The sequence below is a fragment of the Limanda limanda genome, chromosome 2, assembly GCF_963576545.1.
Source record: "Limanda limanda chromosome 2, fLimLim1.1, whole genome shotgun sequence".
NCBI classification, from domain to species: domain Eukaryota; kingdom Metazoa; phylum Chordata; class Actinopteri; order Pleuronectiformes; family Pleuronectidae; genus Limanda; species Limanda limanda.
This window is the reverse complement of record NC_083637.1, coordinates 11,668,446-11,691,546: the sequence shown is the minus strand read 5'-3', so window position 1 is coordinate 11,691,546 and position 23,101 is coordinate 11,668,446. Positions and strand designations below refer to the sequence as shown.

General features: G+C 43.6%; 1 protein-coding gene across 1 annotated transcript in view; it reads left to right on the top strand.

The window, feature by feature from the left end:
- cntln (centlein, centrosomal protein) overlaps positions 1-22,709 on the top strand; it is an 81,351-nt gene extending 58,642 nt beyond the window's left edge. The window contains exons 20-26 of the mRNA XM_061094327.1: positions 155-252; positions 2,960-3,086; positions 3,324-3,461; positions 4,002-4,187; positions 8,886-9,083; positions 13,471-13,545; positions 22,599-22,709. Of these exons, the coding sequence (XP_060950310.1) occupies positions 155-252; positions 2,960-3,086; positions 3,324-3,461; positions 4,002-4,187; positions 8,886-9,083; positions 13,471-13,545; positions 22,599-22,709 (933 nt within the window). The remainder of the gene's footprint in view (positions 1-154; positions 253-2,959; positions 3,087-3,323; positions 3,462-4,001; positions 4,188-8,885; positions 9,084-13,470; positions 13,546-22,598) is intronic.
- The last annotated feature ends 392 nt before the right edge of the window (positions 22,710-23,101 follow it).

The following is a 23,101-nucleotide window of genomic DNA, read 5'->3' as shown; positions in this document are numbered from 1 at the left end:
TTAACCTCTTTTAGCACCTTGCACCCACCCGCTGTAACTATAATGAGGAAACATGCTGTGCATGACCTGTCATCAGCGGTGTCGCGAAAGCCTTCTCCACCCCCTGTCGTATACAAACACATTAACAAACCCGCGCCGTGTGCCCTTCCCCCAGAGTGCAAGTGCGGAGGTCACAAGGCAGGTGGCAGCTAACAAAGCCCTGCGAGGCCAACTCCAGGAGAAGGAGGACAAGCTCCGCCAGCTGCAGGACAAGTTAGTTTCACACCTTTCTCTTCATTAAAATGACTTCTTTTTTTTTTTGCTTTTTGTTCTTACTGATGCTCTGCTGTACGTCTCTTACTTTGCCTTTTTTTTAATTTCTTCACCCATCTCTCCGTCTTTGTCTTTCCAACCCACCGGGTCTCCGTCTGCATGTTTGCACATTCTGTGCAGCTCTCATCTGCAGTGTTTGATTCCACCCTGTGGCAGCACTCTGTCTGCTGCACTCCATTTATGCATGTCTCTCCTCTGCATGAATCATTTGTCAAATTATGCATATTCTCATGAGCGGGTATATAAAAACGACTGAGGAAATTAGTGTGCATGCATATGTGTGCATGTGGGTGTCTTGTGTGTCATGTAGTGTGGTGTTGCATATGTGGGTAGCTGAGGTGGAGTGCTGATCAAAGCAGTGTATTGATTGTTTGTGTGCCGCAGGAGGGACCATTTTGGCCCATGACACTAAAACCCACACAGCATCGCTCTGGCCTGTGGGCCACAAGCCCTAATGAGTTACATGGTTCACCGACTGTAGCACTTGCTGCATTACACAGTCAGAATGTACAGCTATAAACAATTCACTCAGGGAAAATGTCGAGTTTTGAGAAGTGGTGTGCAAGGCGTACATCATCATTCTGCATCAGGATCTCATCTTTCAACCGAGGGAAAGGGCCAAAGAACGACTTGGCTTCTCTCCCTCTCCCTCTCTTTGTCTAGTGTGCTGTGTCCTCTGCCTGCCGCTCTCAATAATGCATCCAGGGCATGTGTACAATCACAGTGGGTATGTGTTTGTGTGTGACCGAAACCAGTGGATCACAGTCAGACAGAGCGAACATCCCTCAGCTGAGTTTCCACGACAGCCTCAGTCTCTCCTCAGGCTCTTGTCACACACTCACACATACGCACACACACACACACGCGTAACTCACCATCTCTTCTACCCTTCCACTCCATTTGCCTCCATGGAGGGACCCCTTCTCAGAATGAAAGGCATGTCTAGACATCTCTGAAATATACATCTCAGCACACACACAGGGAGCAAGGCTGCTTCGCCTTAAAGAAGAGAAGGGGGAAAAAAAGAAATGAATTTCAAAGTACACCGGCATGTCCTCAGTCAATATCCGGCACTATGGCCCTGCCTTATTTATGAAGCTGCTTCTTTCATCTTTAGCACTGTTGTCTATCAGCCACATGAAACGTCCACCCGCGCTTCATTCTTAACAACATACACAGAAATGTGTGCTCTCGCTCTCTCACACGCTCACACACTTCAGACCACTGACTGTTATCATTACAATACACGCATGTTTGATGAACAATATCGCCAACAAGCGCAGAACAAAGGGAACAAACGTGTGAGTGATCGGGATAAAGTTTGAGTTCTTTCTCTCTTTCCACTAACGCTCATAAATAGAGATCACACGCTACGCTGCAGCAGAGGCACCCTATATCCCTCATTCTTTTTTATCCTCTATTCTTTTTGGGGTGCAGAAGAAGAGAACATCTAAAATAAATGTTGTCGATTTAATTGCCATTAGCACTGAGGCAAAGGAGAGCTGCTGGGGCTCTTATTGCTGCTCTCTGTCTTTAAGTCAACACCAGACAGTCATCTGAAAGGTTCAATATGGGTTTTCTCATTAATGGCCAAATCCATGGGGTAACCAACCAGCGCTACTTCCCCCAAAGTCCCCAGGCTAGACTCCTCTCTCATTTAATTTAATGTCACTCCAATAGGACAAGCTCACATTTATTTAGCCAGTCTGCCCTCAGGCGCTCATCCACCTAGGGAGACAGGGACATTTACTTACACGAAAGCATTTGCTCCAGTGTTGCGTCATCTGTTTATTTAAAAACACACAAGCCCTGATGCGTTTGGGAGATGGAAAATCCACTTCATCTTTGAAATAAATAAAAAATAGAGAAGCATTTTAATTAAGTGCATCCTTATGATCTTTATTCTATTTGTTCCGATTCCCCAAGGTATAGAAAAGCCTGATATTTGCCTTTTATGAAAACAGAATAAAACATGCTAACGTACTGTGCCAATTTAAAACAAGGCGTCACCATAATATAGCTGTGCGGAATGCTGGAATATTAAACATGTCTATACAGCAGATTATCAATACAGGAAGTGACACGTGGTGCATTTCTGCAACAGATATGAACATTTACAATACGGCCATGTCTCTGTGTAGGGAACTATAATCTGCACAGTACAAAACACAAACAACAACCAGAGTATATTCCCTTCATAATCAGTCTCTCCCAAACCAAGTTCCCTTGCTGATGTGTTTTTAAATGTGACTGGTACAAAATAATAAACATTTAAATACTCGATTGCAGTGTTTCAAGTTGTGTCACTGCTGATTCTAAATGTCATTTGTCAAAAAGGACTCCCCAGTCACACTTAGAGCGGCATTCCTCGCAAGAGCACTTGTTCTAATATATGCCAGTTAGAATTATATATGCATCCTTATTTCACCCCCCCCCCATTAACCCAAACAGCATGCCAGTGTATTTAGTTGTCATAATGAGCTGTCATGCCTGATGCACTGCATGGGGACACTGTGCCTGCCAGCTTCGTGTGTGTCTGTGTGTGTGTGTGTGTGTTTGTGTGGTAGGGGCTGTTCTGCTGTATGTGAGTGTGCCTTTAGACAAATATAGATATCATTGTAGAATTCACACACATTAATGGTTTCAGGGCGAGCCACACGGAGCGAGACGTGCACATGAAAAGGCAGCTGGTGGAGGACATGAAGACGAGGCTGAAGTTCCTGCAGGAGATGGAGAAAAGTTACAGAGGGCAAGTGGAGGAGCTGGAGAAGAAGGTACATGCAGCGGATTCTGTCATCATGGCATCCCATTAGTTTGATGCTCTTTGATAGATTGACAGAGGAAATCAGGTGTTGTGTTCAATATTATTCAATATTTTTTAAAGCCTAGCGATTTATGTCTCCTGTGTGACGACAGGGACTGTTGAGTCTAAAGACTAATACATGTAAGATAAATATGTTACTCAAGTGTCTCATTTAAAATAACAAAATTGGCTTTGGCTACCTTTCCAGGTGAAAACTTTATCGGAAGAGGGCAATAACAGGAAGGCCCTGATCGAATCTCTCAAGAGAAGATTGAATGTTGCAACCACAGAGAAAACCCAGCATGAGGCCTCCAGCACAAAACTGAAGGAAGAGCTGGAAAAAAAGGTTGGTAACTACTAAACTGCTGGTCGCACCTTTATCAGAGGATTTGGATTATTTGAAATGTTCACTGCAGTGTTTTGGAAAACTAAAATTTGGTTCTCAACAGGTTGTTTTTTTCACTTTTATCAGTATCAGTATCCAGTATAATTAACTCTATAGCTCTGCATTGTCACATTATTCAGCAGATGTGTAAATTTTATTTGTCATCGCATTAAATCATATTTCACTGTATGTCATTAATAGCAGGAACATTTTTGGTACAGGGTTTAAGAAAATGCCATTTCCGTGCATTAAATCCTTACTCTCCAAAAAACAAAACTATTGTATTTGTAAAAGTTGTAAAAATAAATAAAATGTAAAATAAATATATAAAATAAATAAAGAAAACTAAAGAATAGGTTTAAGATCACAAATTTAATCTTCCAAAACAGGCCATGGATATTCTCCAGTCAGCCTCAACATTAAAGTCAGTGTCCAGCTTTAATGTTGTGGCTGATCTGTTTATTTTTCTGACTGCTGACCCGCTGCTGTTTTTCTTAACAGGATCAGCGCGTTCATGCCCTACAGGCTCGCTTAGGAGCCAGTGAGAAGGCTTTGGCATCATTGGACCAGACGGCCGCTGAGCAAATGGAAGGGTTGACCCAAAAGAGTTCCCATGCTTTGGAAAGGCTGCAGAGACAGCTAGGCTTTGTCTACTCTCAGCTGGAACAGCTTCATGCTTTCATCAAGGTACTGTATAATAGAGGCAAGGGTTCAAAGGCCAAGAATAATTTCACTTGTCTTAAACCAGTAAGGTATTATCTGCCTGCAAGATCTTCACCTGTGATATTGTGTGGGAGGACCACATCCAAAGTTTGTTTTTTTGATTAATCTATTGATAATTGGGCAAAATGCGAAGGTGGAGGTACTGGTATGCTCACCTCTGTAAACAAAAACTTGCTCATGGGACATCAATTGTCTCCCACCTTTGTGCACTCATGAATAGTATATTTGTATTTAGATTTCAGAGTGGAAGCTGTCATGTAGTTGGAATGCTCGGTAGTGGAAAGCTACCAGGGGAAAATGAGTACCCATCATTTACGAACATCTGTGGATATTTTTCGGATTTCACAGCAATTGCTATATGGTGCAACCATATAGCCAGAGAGCTGCGACTGTATCTTAAGTCAACTGTATTTTAAGGAGTGGAGAATGGCAGCATGAGAATCAGCACCTCTGAAGCCAAAAGCAAGTGAACGTGTGTTGACAGCAATGATTTAAGAGATTTCTGCTTTTGTGGGGAGGAGTGAGAGCAGCGTTTCAAGACAAATTCTCAGTTTTCCTTTTCGATTTCATTCGAAACCATAACTGTGATCATGAAGCTAATGAACACTAAAGGTAAGAGCTGCCAATTTGATAACCATTAAGAAGCCACCAACCATTGTAGCTTCACATTGAAAAGAACCAGATCAGAAAGTTCAGACACTCTGTGCCAGAACACTTTGGTGGCGTTACAGATTCCAGCTGGCCTGGGGAAGCCCTAGGATCCCCCAGTAGCAGCTCTGGGATGTGTCTTGGAGGAATGATGTTAGTATAACCTTGCTCAGCCTTCTACAATAACTGTTTCTTCTATAAATGTCAGAAGGTGAACGGATGTGTATATGTGCCATAATGCATGTGCACAGTGTGACACAAGGCATTACTGTGAGACTGCTGTGTGCCCAATGGGAATGGGCACTATTGTCTTTGTGTAGCCCTAATCCATCACCCTGAGGTGTGTTTGTGTGTCTGTGTCAGTCTTTGTGTGTCTGGCAAAGACTGATAAAGACTGTCCATCAACACGGTTCATCTGACGGCTGTCTGTCAAAGCAGGAAAGAGCTTGGCAGGGATTGATAGTGGCAGCAGTATATTTGCACACACGTATTAATCAAATGGAAGATTACGACAGTTTAGATGCCGTATGCAATCGTTTTGTCTACAAATGCCAGAATAGACCAAATTTACTGGAACAATTATTGTCCTTGAATGGTTCATTTTGCATCTGCAAAGAACTGCAGGGGCATTGGATGTGTATAATCGTCCACTTCCTGTTCCTGCCTCAGATTCCTCTGATTTCACACGGTGAAACCATGTGTGAAAGAGATCATGCAAATCTAGGTTCAACCAAAAATAGAAGCTGCATTATATGCGAAGACACACATACATAGAAATAAAATTCACAATCGTTTTACTCCTTTCCTCCATTCCCATAACCCTAGGCTGGTGGGGCCATTGTGTTGTTGTCGAGGATTCACATCATTGTTTGTCTCCCCTTAGCTCTTGTGATCCCCTATAAGAACACCAAGCCCTTTGATTGGACTGCCTGACGTCCAGAGGAGATTTACTCTTGTCATGTATTGATCAGGACCGGAGGGCTGTGCATGTGCCTGTGCGTGTGTGTGTAGATGTGTCTGTGTGTCTCTATGAGCTGGGTTTCTTTCTTTTTTTTGGTTCTTTGTGCCTCCTTGTTTTATATGTGTGTGTGTGTGTGGAGACTTTTTTTTTGTGTGTGCCAGCAAACCCTTTTGGCCCCTGCACACGCCCCAGGCTGTAAGCACTGCTGTTGAACTGCTAAACAGTGGCCCTGCATGTAGTGACTACTCCACACAAACACACACACACACACACACACACACACACATGGACATGAACATGAACATGCACATGCTTTTTGGTATTTCTCTTACATAAAATATTGTGGTTTCTCGTCCCCAATGAAAGGTGAAATTGTTTTTGAATAAAACATTTTAAAATTTCTTGGACAGCAATAGTGCAACAACATTTTTGCATCTGATTACCTAAAAGTCATTTTTATACCTTTGAAAGAGTTTTGCATTATGACTCATCTCACACCAAGATTTAGGGGACACTCATTTCAATGCTGCCCGCATAATCTAACAAAATCAGAGCATTTATTTCCTCCCTTTCTGCTCTTAATGTTTTTGAATGGCCCTTTGTTTCGTCATGTGTGTGAAGAGGTTCAGAAGTGGCTAGTTATTAAAGAGGATGTTTTTTAGCTGCTCATTTGATCCCCATCTCCATGCCCTAATCCTCATCCTGTCTAAATTGGCCCTCTGGCTGTAGTGATTGTGGTACGAGCCTGGCTAAGAGCTCTTAACACAAACACACACACACACACACACACAGACCTTCATCGCATTTGAACAGCTTGTGTGAGTGCTGTGGATGTGTGTGTGTGTGTGTGTGTGTGTGTGTGTGTGTGTGTGTGTGTGTGTGTGTGTGTGTGTGTGTGTGTGTGTGTGGTTATGTACCCCCCCTCCCTCATTTTGTCCTTTCCAGCACTGAGAATGAGTGATGAATTCACCCATTAATCTCTGTCTGGATTATTCCAAATGCTGGGTTTAGGTCAATTGAGCACAGCCCTCGACCAGTGACAGTGAATATCTATTAGGCTGTAAATAAAAGACTGTTGGTTAATGAGCTGTGTATTCCTTCAGGGTAAACACAGCACTCAGATCACCCAAAAAGAGCTAAAGCTTCTTCCCTTATCAGCAAATGGACTATGGTTATACTTTCTATCTGTCGTTTTGATATAAATTAGACGTCCACCAGTGAAAATTATTTAACAGTACTTGACGTTTAATTTAATTAAATTGAATGTTGCTTACGCCCTGTCTGCACAAAACAAACCCTTTCCTCCGTGTTTCAGCCTCTCGTCCACACACAAGCGGCGTTTTAAGTCACTAAAACAGATTTTCTAAAGTGCAGGTCTCTGTGTATCTGTGTGTGCATGTAAAGTGCAGTGGAAATGAGGAAGTCACTGTTTACTTTGTGCATACCCACTGCTGCTTTGTGTCATTAGCATGCACCAGAAACAACAGCAATGCCGGATATATACCTGTTTCTCTACATTTAAATAAAAAAATTTAAAGTTTGCTGCTACATTTAGCATTACCGCACCACATGGTGATCATTCACAGGTGTCTGCCTCAACCCAATATTTCTTGGACCACAGAGTTCTCTGGTGTTTGACGGATCATTGATGTAGACTTTCTCGCCACCTACTGGCCCGGCAGGTTTGTTTGAGCGTTTGTAGTTGTGTTCTCGCGTGAACAGATATTTTGAAAAACAAGTTATGTGGATGGAGATTTTTTGTGTGTTTTTTAAACAGAGAGGCAAATATCGGGTTCAAAGAAAAACTGCAGTGGTGTAGCCAAGGCATCAGGGAGAGTAAGTCAAAGCCAACTGGACCTGCCCACTTGGATTTAGAAGACATTTCACACTTTTCTTTCTGTTGTTGGGTTCAAATCTGCCAATAGTTAATTTATATATACCATTGTTGGCCTTTTACTGAACTTTATTATTTGAATATGTGTGGGCTTTGTATACTGTGGTCTTGTCTCATTTAAATTTCTGAATGCCTGTGCGCCGCATGTGTATATTTTTTGTCCATAAACAAACTGCAGCACTCCTCATATACAGTGAGCAGCAGGCCTCCCACTACTCCCACAGCTCTCTCCTGTGAGAACCACCACTGCCTTTCTAAACTGCGATTGGTCCACCTGCATGAAATTAAGATGCTTGAAATCGAGACTCGGTCGCTATGCAACATTGTTCATCGTTTTTCATATGTTTCTTCTTGCGTTTGTGTACGTCGTGTACACAATGTACTTCGTTAAATTGTGCAATGTCCAGGAGTAAGTTGTACTTTTTTTTTGTTTGTTTGTGTGTACTGCAACTTCTCCTGTCTCCAGCTCTCTCCCCTGACCACCTATTCCAAGGTCAGCTTTTCAGCGGGCTTACAGGGGAATGATACAGAAGATTATTGCCTCGATCAATAAGCTCAAAATGAAGCAAAGGGGAGTTTACTTTATTGACTTTCTCGTGTACAGTGGCAGTTTTAACATTTAATTGTCTCTCTGTATTTAGAGCAAACTCCCATTTAGTGCCAGACAACTGTGCCATCCCCGGCCTTCCTCGTCTCACTTGCCATTCACTCGGGCGCCATTTGAAACAGCCCCTCGTAGCTTAATTATTAACAGTGTTATGCTGCCCTGTTGTACTGTGAGACATTCAGAAAGCAAATAAATAAATGAATGTATTTTCAGTTGCGCACTGTCTTTCCCTCTCTGATGCATGATTCTCTGTTTGTGGAGATTTTAGCAAAACTTGGGGTGTGTTTGATATCAAAGCGCTGTTCCCTCAGCTTTCAATCGACGGGGCAACAAACCCTCAGGTCCATATTCCTACAAGGGAGCGTGAGGCGAAACCGAAGAGAATCTGAGTGTGTCAAACTCAATATTCCTCCATAATGTACTAGGCCTCTCTGGCGCATGCTTGATCAATTTCATTTATTCATCTGTCAGGCAGAGCTATCCCTCTTGTTTTTCCATATCCATTTCATCATCCTCTTCTTTTTTTTATTCCTTCTTCTCCTCCCCCTTCAGGCCCTGGCCAGTGAAATACTTTTAGACGTTCAAGAGGTCAAGCAGCAGTTGATGAAGAGGAGGAGGTTGAGGCAGGCCAACGCTGTGGCAGTGAGAGGCGGCCTCTCAGCCAAGTCGATGATCAAAGCCAAATCCATCGCTGCCTCCATTCTCAACATGTCAGAGAATGATCTCGCGGACATAATGGACCCTGATCAGGTAAGGCCAAGGGACAGTCAACATTTTATACAAATGCTTGAGGATCTTTATCAAGTTTAAATCATGCCCACAGCACTCAACATACCTTTAATAGATTTTCTGTAAGGTAACATTTTGAAAAACGTTAAAAGTTTTCTGGGGTTTTTTGCTCAGTGATTGCACCAGAGCATTGGGAAAGACATCACATCATCAATATTGATTTGTGGCGTTGTGTATCTTTTTTTGTCAATAGAGAAAAAATGTGTGGCAAGGAGCAACAGCAACTTCAGCCTCACCTCTGGAAAAGAATGCTTTAGTTTAGCATTGGTGGAAAATGGAGGAAATCAGGAAAAACTTAAGCTCTCTGATCTTAGTTCATTTCACCTTTATCTAATAGTATTTAGCCTCGCTGGAAACTTCTGCCCTGTCTGACCTTCTCTTATTGATGAGTAAATAGACGTGGGCAAGTAAGCAAGGCTGAGCGCTAAGTAGTGCTTTTAAAGGTGAACCACACACCGAGACATGACCCTAATAAGATGGGAAGTTGCAGTGCAACAAGAAAAGGATGTGGCTTCATGTGTAAAGCCGGTGTTCTTGCTCTCAACAAGATCAAAAACCTGTCAACACCTGCAGCACCTGTCAACTTGATACAAGATTTATTTTGGCACGAGTTGAGTAAGTAAAACTCCTTTCTCATCGGTGAAAGCTGTTGTCGAGCCAAAGATTCTTGCTATTGACTCCAATCTGCCTGTAAAAGTCTGAGTTTCACACTCTTTTTCCAACTTGGTGGGTCCTTTCTGCACCATACATCATTCCAGCCGTGTCGTCAATTAGCAGCTCCGTGTTACAATCAACCTCCCATCCTTGGGGACTTCCTCCCATCTATCACAGGATGAGAGACGGCGCACCAGGCACTTACTCACACTTGAAACCAATTTTAGCCTTTTGCAGCCCAGCTCCACCCAGGAGATGACAGGACTCTGTTTCTCACTTGACAAAAAGTCCCACTCATCAGGGCTGAAACCTCTGTGGGAGAAGTCGGTCTCTTGTCTTCACCACTCGTTTTCGCTGCCATTTTAATGGTGGTTAACAACTGCTCGGTGCCTTTACATGGCGACTGGGTTTTTCCTGTTTATTGATGGAACATAGATCACAACATGCACACACCCATTCAATAATTGACAGTAAGGTTAAGAGTGTGATTTTTTTTTTTTAAAGAGTCAGAAAAATAGATAGATCCCAGGAGAAATCATTTCTGTCTGTACTTGCATTTGTTTAAGTGGCTGTCATGGGGAAACAAGAGCGATTTCATATGTGCACTAATTGAAACTCGTGCTGGACTCACTGAAAGAGCTCTGAAAATGTCTTCATATAGTGTCTTCAATTTGGCATTGGAAGCAGCTCAAAAAAACAGGTTAAACTAGAAAGGCACTGTGCAGAGCGCATCCCTCCACCAAGGCCGAACAGTCCCCTTGAATTCAATCAAGCTGCATCACATTTCACACACTCATAAATATCAGTTACCTAAATATGCCAGTTTGTTGTATTTTTAACCAAGAAGCATGAATTATTCCCTGGGAAAATGTTCTCATCCACATCAGCACCAAAACGGTCTCTTCCCTGACCCACCAATCCAGTTGTTTTTATGTAATCTTGCTTACAAACCCTCAAACCATCATGCAAAACAAACATGGCAGAGGTAACCAGTTTGAAGTCCACTGTGCTGACGAGTGATTAGAATTTAAAAAAATCTACAGCTGTCCATAGTCTAAACTGAGGCTGGCTGGATGTACATTGTTGTATGTCAACATTGTGTTGAGATTTATAATTCATACAGGATTTAGAATTGTGATTTGTCTTGAGCTTTTACTCTGATTGTATGTTTTTCTTTACACTTGAGGACATGACCTTAGGTTATCAGAATTTCAGTCTTTAACAAGTCCAACACAAGTGTATTCATTTATTCACTTGGTTTTGTGATACCAGTGTGCTGAATGAGAGCACAGGGCTCACTGGGATTGCTTGTACTTCTCAGTTTTACTTTTAAATGAGAATACTCCATTGCCAACTGAGCTACTTTTCTTTGGTGTGCCAGATTTTTTACTTGTCAACGATATTCACAGAAGTTTCCAACATGTGGGGTTATTGGTATTGGTACTTGATTTGGAAATCAATCTGATTTTGAATTTCTGACATCAAAATGTTTAAATGTATTATTCCTAGTTGTGGTTATTATTTCAGAGGATTACGGGAACAGATGACCTTCGTGTAATTACCACCATCTCTTCCAAAGACTACATATTTTCTTTTCTCCAGATCATTAGTTTTGGCTTGTTTTTTTTATATTTTTAATTTATTAATTATTTATGAAGTCTTTTGAAAATAAAACAGAAACTTAGAGCCGCCTCCTTACAGACTAACACTTTAAAACATAAAAATCAATGTAATGGATGCACATAGATGTATAGAAGGCGTGAAGCTCCTCCACACATGTATCATGCTGCCCTCTGTAATGTGCCTCTATCCATTCCATAGCATGCAACTGAGAACCAGGCAGGGCAGCCAGCTCTAGGCTCCCTAGGCAACTAGTTTTGAAGTTAATGATCCAGATGTAATAAGCCTATAATTGCCAGGCCAGTTTGTTTTGCACCTAATGTTAGATGGAGCGTCCGTGCTTTGTTATATATCTACCAAGGGTGGACAAGCGCACCGACTGACTCTCACGCACACACACTTTTTCACACACAATGTTCACCCCTGTGGGAGGCTTGAAGGCAGCAGTCACAAGTAGACTTTCTTCTCTCACCCTCTTTTTCTCTCTCTCACTAATGTAACAACACATTGCCTCCCCCTTGCTCTCCATCTTCTTCTCAGTTACTCTAAGCACCAGTCACTAATTAGGCACACACTGAAATTAGCCCAGCCTTTGTGCTGTCACCAGGATCACACATGGAGGGCTCCAGGAAGCTGGGGACTGCAATGGTGAAACACGTACTTAAATCCAAATGTGAATTCTCAAGCCCTTGCAGGTCATTTGCCCTGTCCAGACTGATATAGATATATTGCTAAGCAAACTTTTTCCTCTGCCTTTGAGCCTTTTGTCCACAAGCAAACTGAGTTTTGAGTCATTAAAACTCAGGTTTCAATGTATCCGTAAAAACTTGTAAAATAGAGCGTTTGGGAAAAAATGACTTCAGCGTTCTTCTCTGGGATTGACGCATGGTTGATGTAGACTCTATCACCACCTACTGGTACAGTGAGCTTGTGTGAGCGTTTGTAGTCCTTAATGTTCTCGTGTGGACGGAGATAATTTCGCTTGGATGGAGATTTTTTTTTTAACATAAAATATACATAAAAAATAAGATCCATAAGGTCATACATACTGTGACACGTACATATTGTGTCTGCTGTGTCTAAAGCTCTCATGCTCAAACACACAGTTTTACCATATAAATGAATTAGTGAAAACATGTATCCAGATGGATTTCTTTTATGATACTACATTTTATTTACATAGGGTCATGCAATATGTGTTGTCAGCTGTTGCACAAAATAACCGCACACATACAGATGATGTGTGATATGTAGAGGAACACTTCCTATGACCCTCCTCAGCATTAACAGTGCTAAGATTCTCAGTGGAGGATTCTCTAAAACATAATTGGTCAGATATTTTCTTCTTATTACCTGAAAACCAACATTTGTTTGTCTGAATGTTGGGTAACATTCATCAGACACTCTGCTAGTGAAGTCAGCACCTGCAGCTGAAGCTGACTCTATCAAAGTTCACATAAAGTCTGCATAAGCCGCCATGTGGACTTGTGGCTTTGGACAGCCCATGCTTCTCCGGACTTCACAGGATTGTCTGTCAGGTCCTTCAGCTTACAAATGCAGCTGCACACACACACACACACACACCCACCACCCTCCCCTCCCCGTGTCCCTGTGAGGTGGTGCAAGGCTCGTCACATCATTTCGAGCAGCAAACACCTGGGGTTCAAAAGGGAAGAGGTAGCACATTAGTGCTGAGGTGTACATGGCCATGCAGTCGATCTTCACCCTGTTCATTAGCACTAACAAGGCTACCACTCTGTTAGGCCTTTACATGAGTAGCATGAAAACATATACTGGCGTAGCCGGCCACTGAGTCTCCAGAGAAATCTCCTTCAAGGTCCTGGCCGGTGTGATGTTACAATCCTGCCCTAAAGCGGCAGACACACAGAAGAGAGTGTTACGATACAGTGGCAGGTTCTCTGTAAAAGTCTGAGGGACATGTTGAGACTTACTTGACTTCTTTGCACAATTCATCCACATACAAAGCATTAATATTAAAGGTGACATAAGCATTCTCTCTAAACATCAGCATTATGTCCATCGTGTATTTTCATATTGGCTGTTGTGTTTGCAGGGAACAGAGGCTCGTTCAGAGGGTCCAACAGACCGGGAGTGGCTCGACCATCTAAACCACATCCTGCAGCAAAAGGTGAGTCTCACATGTCTGCAACAACACGGCTCATTCCTCCACGCCCTCAGCAACGCCCGTCTCACTTCAGAGTAAAATAATTCACCATCCCCCTTTTCGTTGAGGTTGCAGTAGTAGAAATGGTAATGTAACCGAAAATATGTTAATGGTAACACAAAGTAATTGACATGGAGCAGCGTTACTACTATACTCAAAAAAATGCACTGGTAAATGTTTATATTTACTTATTAGTAATAAATAATAATGGTGCTATGTGTTACAGTGCTTAAAAAGAGATATTGATTTATTATTTTTAATTTGCTGTTTCATTTTAGGATTTAATAATAATGTTACTCTGTGTTCCAAATTACTAAAATGTTGTATGTAGACTTTATTAGTGCAATGTCTGAATTTTCAAGTCTGATTTCTAGTGTTTATATTTCAGTATCTGTTTGGCATTTTTTTCTCTAGATACCTATCGTGCCAAACATTTTAACTGCCCCTTGCCGATATGCTCTGTCAGTCTTTAGGATAGAAACAACCATATTAAGTAAATGGATGATGAATATTAGTTCCCACCCAAATGTGTCCTGCTCCAGGCTCTGAAACAATGATGCAAAAGATAAAACAAAGAAAAGCAACTACATCCTCAGTGTGTGTGGGTCTTGGTGAGCACATCCACTCATCTGTGAGTGCTCTGCTGGAGCTTTACTGGAGTGCTGTCAACGTCTGCTCGCTGTGATATGTGTATGATTGAGAGTGTCGAGTGTGTGCGTGTGTGTGTGTGTGTGTCTTGTCTGTGTTCTTGTCAGCGGCTGCCGCAGGCACTCATGCGTCGCCTCCGCACCACGACACACACCAGACACTGTTCTCTTGTTCCCCAGATCTTCTTCTGACCTTTCCACCTTCCTCTCCCCCTCCCACACTAACACACACACACACACACACACACACACACACACACACACACACACACACACACACACACACACACACACGCACACACACACACACAAACACAAAACACTACTGAATCCATGTTTTTCCCTTCTAGCTGGACAGCTCTCAGTCCCTGTTCTCTGTCTCTCTCTGCCATCCTCCACTGTCCCGCATTCCTCTCTTTCTCCCTCTCTCTTTCTCTCTCGATCTTTCTCTCTTCTCCCTGCCTCCCTCCCTCCCTCTCTCTCTCTCTCTCTGGCTCAGACCCCGAGGCAGCTTGTTAGTGGGGAACTAAATATTGATTTGGCGGGCCTGTCGATGCCGGGAGAATGAGCTAGTGTCCACCAGAGACCTCGGCACCAGCAGCCTGCTATCGACGTTTTCCGTGGGCAGAACAGGGGTGGTGGAGGACGGGGGGGGCTGCCGGAGCTGGTGTAGGGCGAGGAGGAGGAGAAGAGCGGAGTATGACAAGGCTGAGACTTGCCCCCAGGTCCCTGTGGGGACCGCTGGGACCACCGCAGTCATCCCCCCTCACTGAAACAGACTTTTTCTATCCCCCTTTCAAGTCCATCTTGTTCTGTTTTTTTTTTTTTGGGTGGGGGGGGTGGTATTTATTTATTTATAATTTTTTTCTTCTCTTTTCTTAACTTGTCTTTTCCTTGCTCTCTGGTTTTTAAAAGACTACTGTCATATCAGGGGGACGTCTTGCTCGGTCCTCTTCTCTAGCTGTTTTATTTCTGACTTATTTGAGCTTCTGAGTCTGGTTCAGTTTAGGTGGATCTCTTACTGTGACATTTTAAAAACTGCTTTGATAATAATATGTCTCTGCAACACGTCTGCTGATTCTGAGAAGCCAGCGTTCTCTTAGTGAGGGGAAAAGACTTCCAGAACTATCATACTGGGGCCCCTTGATTTCTCTACTCTCTGTCATAGCTTATGAAAGGCTCACCAAGCAGAACATCTGTGAAGTGGAATGGCCCGGCCTGTCACCCTGCTTGTGACACTAATAACACACTCCCCTAATAATGATATGATCTTACCCCTGAGCTGCACTCACACACTATTCTTTGGATAAAAAAAAGACAAGAGACAGAAATAGACCCAGTGAAAGGAAAGATGAGAGAGAGATCCATGTCCTTAACTGGCTGGCTGTCACTGAGAGAGGATGAGGTTGTGTCCATCTCTGTGCGTATGTGCGGGTATGTGTACCCACTTGTGTGTGCACACTCACGACAGCCTCATCTTGTCACTGTCAGTGCCTAATGGAGCTGCCAGTGGGACAGCACTTTATTATCTCAGTGGCCCTGTCAATAGCAAACCCATCACTCACTCTGTGTCGTGTCTCTGTGTAAGTGTGTGTCTGTGTGAAAGACCAGACGAGTGGTTTGTGTGTCTCTGTATGTGGACTATTGTTCGCCATCACTGTCATCCACTGCCACATGTCAACGTAACAAGAGAGACTTCCACGAGACACTGGCAAACAGGTGTGTTGTGTAGAGATGCGGTTGTGTATATATATGTTGAGTTACGGATCCTCTCATGCCAACGAAGTGGCATAGATTTCCGGAGGCCCCTCACCGCCGCCCCACATGTCCACTCAAAACCAAATGAAACATTGCATTCATTTCCTCGTCTCTCACCTCCACTGGTGAGTTAATGAAATCAAACCCTACGCCTCTCAGTAGAGAGCCACCATAAGCAGCGCTCCATAGTCAGGATCGAGGGACGGTGCTATCTAATAATCATGAGCAGGCCAGGGGGTGCACTGTATGGCTCCACAGCAACCCGCCATGAATAAGGCCAGCAGTGAAGATGGAGTGTCCATGTGGGCCGTAGGGTCCAGGCACCGACCCGGGGAAGCATTGATTTAATTGCCTTTGGTTTATTTGTGGAGTCCTAATTATTGACTGGAGGTAGAATTTAATGGGCCAAGTCTTTATGAAGACAGGGAAATGACTGGCTTCTGCTGCTGGCCAATAATGAACAGGAGGAGCATGTGCATGCAAGCGTGTGCACACGCACGAAAACACACACGCTCCCCCCAGATCATTTTTCAGACTCATTTTGTACACACACGTACCCATCTCAGGCCTCATGACAGCATAATAACATTTAAAAAGTCATTGACTCTGTTGATTTCTTTATGAGAGGACAGTGGTTTGGTTTACTAGTATGGGGTGACGCTGAGGGCCAGCTAATATTTACTTCACAATCACACCCGGGGGAGACGTACAGGCATCACTTCTTATCAGCCTCCAAACTATAACAAGCAGGCGAACATAACATTAAGACACTAGTGGAGACAGGCCGGACCAATCTGGACTGGACACGTAATAAAACATCAGAGGTGTTAATGGATGGACCACGGGGCTGAAATGATTGTAATTTCCTTCCTTATTGAACTTTGGGGAGAGGTCGCTGTAGCTCCGTTAAGGACATGGTTTTTATGATGCTAAATAACAGACTGTACTGAAGTCACTTCTTGACAAAACCTCACTCCATATTGCCACTTCTCAGGGCTTTACATCATTAACCCTCGGTATTAAACACAACAAAGCCTTAGCACTTGGCGTCTCGGAAAGTTTCCCATTGTTGTCGGCGCTGTGAGAGTGAGGGGAAGTGCGTTGTGTTGTGTTGTGTGGCTCATTATGCCTCCGTAATGACAAGGAACGGCTCTGAGTCCCACACTTCTCTCCGAAGGAAAGTGACTCTAATTAAGCCTCATTTAATGATTGAGCTAATTAAATCAGCCACTCTTTTTTTGTCTGTGTAAGTGTGTTTGTATGTGTGCGTGGAGGGGACTCGAGCTGAGCCTTTGTACTGTAAATATGTCACTGGAACAGCGGCGGGGGCCTGGAGGAGGGAGTTCCCTGGAGGAGACTGGTGTTAAAGTTCTTGTTAATGGCGTAGCACAGCGTGACTTATTCAGTGTGTTTAAATCCATATAAATAGAAGCAGCACACACGTGTTCTGGTGCTGTTCCTTTGCCATTAAAGGGTCATTACCTAACCAGGCGGACCGCAGTGTGGCAAACGGTTCAGGAGTCTAGATTGGCTTTGAATAAGCCACGTGAATAATATCATTATTTCTTGAGGTGTGATGCTATTCTGGAGCTTTAGCGTTGCTGCCAGTCTGATTGCACCCAGGGGTCATTCTCTGGAGCACAGTGGACTCTTAAAGTCAACACATAAAGAGGATTAATGTTCGCGTCTCCTCACTGAATAAATGGCTGGTTGTGTTACATTCCCTCATGTCACTGAACAAACACCTTTTTCCCTCCGTCATGTTTTTGTATGTGACAGTCCGCTGTACAGGCACGGCCGCTTTAGTTGATTGTCACTGCTTCCAGTACATGAGCCGCACTGTTATTCATGGCTGTGCTCTCGATTGCCGAATTCTACCTAAAGGTTGCATCTGCTTTGTATGGATATCACCTTTCTATATTTACACCCCTGCTTGTGTCTGGATCACCTCCTTTTCACACCTAATGAGTAGGAACCTGAAACAAAGACCCGGTGCTTCCCTGTGTTTAATCTAGGGTGTATTTAGGTCAGATCCCTAACAAATGCATGTTGCGCACTGGAATGATGTTTCCAAACAACTTATCAAGAAAAGGAGAGATTTTTAATTACAGGTTTTGTGGCCCCAAGTGTCCAATTCCCTTTCATATCAGTCTCTAGTGGCCTGAAGGGAGAAAGGAGAGGGATCTGTTCCGCTGCAGGGGTAGGTAATTACGCAGGAGAGGGAGAGAATAGACTTGTCGGTGCTTTAGTGGTTTTCTTACCTGAGCCCCTTTTTGCAAATGTGACATATTCATTATCGGAGATAATCAAATGCAAGACTTTTTAGTAGAGTGCCTTTGTGCTCTGGCATCTTCTTACTCTATTTATCATGTTGTTGTTGTTGTTGTTGTTATTCCCCCTGTATCATAAATTTGATTTTCAAACAAAAGTGAGAAGATCAAAGATCAAAGAGCTGCTTTCCCCTCTGTGATAAAACTGCTGTAACTACTTCTCCCTCACCTTGAATAGTGGCCTAGATTGAAGACGGCTCAGCAGCCAGGGACAGAGATTTATCACAGGAATCTCTCAGCACTTTGAAAACACTCTAGTCATTCCACGGAAATGTGACACCTTGTTTTTTACAGCTATTATGAAATCAAGCAGGGGCGTACATCTTTGTTTATCACAAACGTCTGAAGGTACACACTCCTGTAGGACTTTAAAAGGACAGAAACGTCGCTTCTGCAGTAGAATACATCCACCCTAATTATATATATGGCTGTAACAATTGATAATGTGGCGACACTGAGTAGTTATTTGCTGAGCACATGCAGAAATTTGGCTGATGTACACCCTCATATCTCTTTTAGACTCTCTGAATCCCCCCCCCCTCTCGTTCCCACTCATTTAGCTCTCCGACCGCCTGACACCATCTCTGCAGCTACACACAAACTGGGCCAATGCGCTAACTCGTTCCAAGGGAGAAGACAAAAGAGCTGGCATGATCGATCTGTTAAGGAAAAAAGAAAGTTGATGTGTGTAATGCCACTAGCAGACAATGGTCACTGGAGTGCTGCAACTTTGAGCTGCTCCTCGCCTTGAGGAGTGCCCCAGGCTGTAGAATAGCAATGTCATTTAATTGGCTCATAAAAACACATTTTGCTTGCAGCCCCTGTCCTTGACTTTGCACACGCACACACACACACACACACATATATATATATGTATAGATGATATACACACACTGTGTCAGTGGCTCTACTCGCCAGATCCCTTCTGAAACGTGTTCATGAAATCGCACCTAGACAAAAGGTCTGCTCTGCGGGGCCTGTTGAATAGTAATGGGTGTGAGTTAGCATGGCTTAATGCTATAGTAGCTGTTTCAGTGTTGCCAAAGGGGACAGGACCTCTTGCAAAACAGTGGTAGTGTTGCTCAGCGCCGGTGTTGCCGAGGTCTGCCAAAGGGGACAAGGGGCCGGACTGAATCAGCTGTAGCATAACATTACTGCCAGTTCCTAACGTCGCCTGAAGCAGCCCAGGGGATCAGGTAGAGCAGCTGCATCACAGCTTTCCTCCAACCACCCTGCAGGGTATCGGTCCCCGGCAAATGCTGCAGTTTAATGAAAGGCAGCGATGGTGTCTTGATTGCGAGTGTGAATGCTTGTGTTTCCTTGTGCCAGAATCTAGGGATGTGTTTCTAAAGGTTTGGATTCGTCATGAAGGAGTTAAGACAGGAACCCACGTATTTTTAAGCGATGAGACGTTGATCATGAACTGCAGCTCGACTGTGGTTGGAGACCAACATCTTTCTTTCTCTAACTTCCTGTCATCTCCCTGTTGTCTGTGATAAAAGCTTCCATCCATCCGTTATCCACACCGCTTATCCTTGTGGGGTCGTGGGGAGCCGGAGCCAATCCCAGCTGACATCTGGCAAGAGGCTGAGTAAACCCTGGACACGATGCCAGTGTATCGCAGAGCTGACATTTAAACAACCATTCACGCAGTTAAGAGTCTCCATCTGACCCAACCCCGATCTGCATATTTTTGGACTGTGAGATGAAGCCAGAGAAAAGCCCACGCTGACACAGAAATAACATCCAAGCTCCGCACAGAAAGACCTCAACCCAAGTGGGATTCAATCAGCGTTAACCGCCGCACCGATAAAAAAACATTAAATGCCCCAAAAATACTTCGGGCATTTTAAAGTTGATTGAAAGTTGAATGTTTTCTGTCAAAGTTTTGGCTGAAGTCGTACTCACGTTGGCCTTATCTAGATCATGTTTACCTGTTAGCGTTGTTTACCCGTATACCATATTCCCATATTTGTACTTTTAATGATCCAGTCTCCCACTTTCCTGTCCCATGGAGCCTTGTGTTGTGGCTGTGTCTCTATTTTAGTGATAGTTGTTTGCATAGTTAGTGGCTCTAAGTGCAATTAGCTGATCAGGAAATTGTGTGTGTGTGTGTGTGTGTGTGTGTGTGTGTGTGTGTGTGTGTGTGTGTGTGTGTGTGTGTGTGTGTGTGTGCGTGTGTGTCTTTGTGTGTGTGTGAGACAGAAAGAGCGAGTTTTCCCTGATGGACGGCAGCAGAGGGAGATATCTCAGCAGTTACTCCAGTGTAGTGGTTCTCTGTGGAATAGTGCCGTGTGTTTGATGCATCCAGTGCTGCTGGAACTGACTCCCCACTGTACAACACATCCTACACGCACACGCACACACACACACACTTTAACACTCACTTCCCAGCACACAGGGCCTTGTGTTCCCATATCCTGTTACCTTTAATGAAGAAGAGAGAGGTGTCAAGGGGGCGGGAGGCCTGGGCGAGTGTTCATATGTGCACGTGGGTTTCAGAGGCTCTTACTCTGCAGCTGTATTGGAAATTGATAAGTTGATGGTTTCAAATCACATCACAGTGCTTTTCGGTGTCCTTAAAAGATGTCAGCCGCAGACCTAATACCAATAAGTGTGTTGTGAGTTTGTGTTAGTCAGAGCACAGCAACACGACACCTTGCATTTCCTCCCTTTCCTTGCTGGAGATGTTAAACAGTAAAGTTAGTTAGTTGCATCGTTCACATTCTCTTTAAGGGATAGAAAAGTGAAATATTTTCTGAGATCACTATCTTCATTCTGGCCCGTCCACTTCTCATCTCAGGCCATGCGCTTTGGACAATTGCTCAGGGAATTAATTTATTTCCCTCGCTCAGCGAAGGCGCTTGTAAAAAGGCACATAACTTGAAGTGAATATTTATGGGTGATATCGTAAGAATGCCTCCCTTTGATCAGGCGTCCTAATGACCATAAAATCCTTGTGTTGATTCAGGAGGAAAAACTAAATTAGACTGAAGTCTGAGGAGAGACCCGCCCACCTCTTTATCTTCACCTCTCCAGCGTTTGCACGACAACAATTAAGAAAACACATAAAAAGTACCTTCATGCTCAACATGTTTCATCCTGCATGATTAAGTGGACATCAGCTCTCATCCACTTCCCTCCTCTGCTCAGATACAATTCAGTAAACACAACAAGGTCATAAGTGTCTCCAGTGACGCCTCGACTGATTCTATATTTTATATCTGTTAAAAAGTGACAAACTTGTTCTGGTGAAGGTGTGCTGTGTCTTTAGTCCCAACAAAACAAGGCACTGTTAAAATCTTTAGTAAAAAGACAGGTTCACATTTCAAAGCAAAAATATGATCAAAGTTATATGTTTATGTTTTCTTTTCCTAAACATTGTTCTTGGTACTGAATGTAGGTACATGAAGAGAACAAGGAGAAGCCAGAGTTAAATTTGCTACATGCATAAACATAATATATATGTATTATGTGTATATATATAATAAAATAATCGTATATGTGGCCATATGAGTTTTCAAAATAATCTGGGGATCTTTCAAACTTACTACAGGTTTAGTACAAAAAACTATTTTCTAACGTCCCCTTGTTTAGCTGCAGGAGAGAGAGAGAGAAACAGAAGGTTGTAACTTTATAGATACTCCCCTGATCGACTGTATGGAACTGATTGAACTGAACCTAAGAGGGAGATCGATATTGTTTCCTATCTCTTACCAAGGAATCACTCAATGAATTAATCAGACAGTTTGACAGGAAAAACAACATTTGCGTAAATGTACATAAAGGCTTGTGAATGATGCTTTATGTCAGACTTGGATAATTTGTTGGAATACTCCCTTGAAGCTGAACTGCAGCGGCTGCAGGTCCACCTCTGGTTTTCAGGTCTCTGCTTCATGTCCTCTCCTCTTTCTTCCCTCTCTCACCTACATCTGTCCTATCCATGAAGGCAAGAAAAAGTCTGGAGAATAACTTAAAACAGGTCAGAGTAAAGTGTGAAACGAGGAGTTGAAACTACTGCTGTGCAGCCCGATTTGTGGATTGCTTCGTCAAAGCTCTCAACGTGAATGGTCCCTCAAAAGTTTCACGAGTCCTCCGGCCCCATCCTACGTTCTCTTCTTTCACAAAACAACACATAAGCTCTCTGAAAAGCCGCCGGGTGCCAAACATCTGACCCTTTTTTTTTTTTTAATAGTGGTGTATCTGTGTCTTCCTCATCTTCCTCTAACCCGTCTCTACCGCCGCCCCCACACCCCTTTTCTCTCCTTCCCCTCCCCTGCAGATCCCCTCTGCCGGCCAGCTAATGGAGGCTGTGCGTGTGAAGATGAAGGAGAGGAAAGTGCTGACAGAAGAGCTGGCCACGCTCGCAACACCAGTCAGCGAAAAAGCCTGACTCCCTGGGCTGAGGCTGGGAAAACTGTCATCCTCTTCTTTTTCTGCCCTCCCTTCTTCTCTCCCTCACTGGTTCCTCCTCAGTGGGAGGTGGGCTGAGCCAAGCTGAGCCGGGGAAGCAGAACCAATATTTGTGAGAAAAGCGCTGTCGACTCACTCTGGGCCACTGGCGCAACACAGCAGCCCGGCTTTTGTAAATGAGCCCTCGACATCTGTGTTAGCCCTCAATGCACTATGTCTATCAGACAGGGCCCTTTAGCGCCAAGCTAATTTACAGTGCAGCCACTCTCAGCACAGACCTGGGGTGATAAGGCAAATGCTTACGCTAATGTTTAAGTGAGACTTTTTTACCCTCTTTTACCTCTTCCCCCTAATTTATTTGGCAACTCAAGG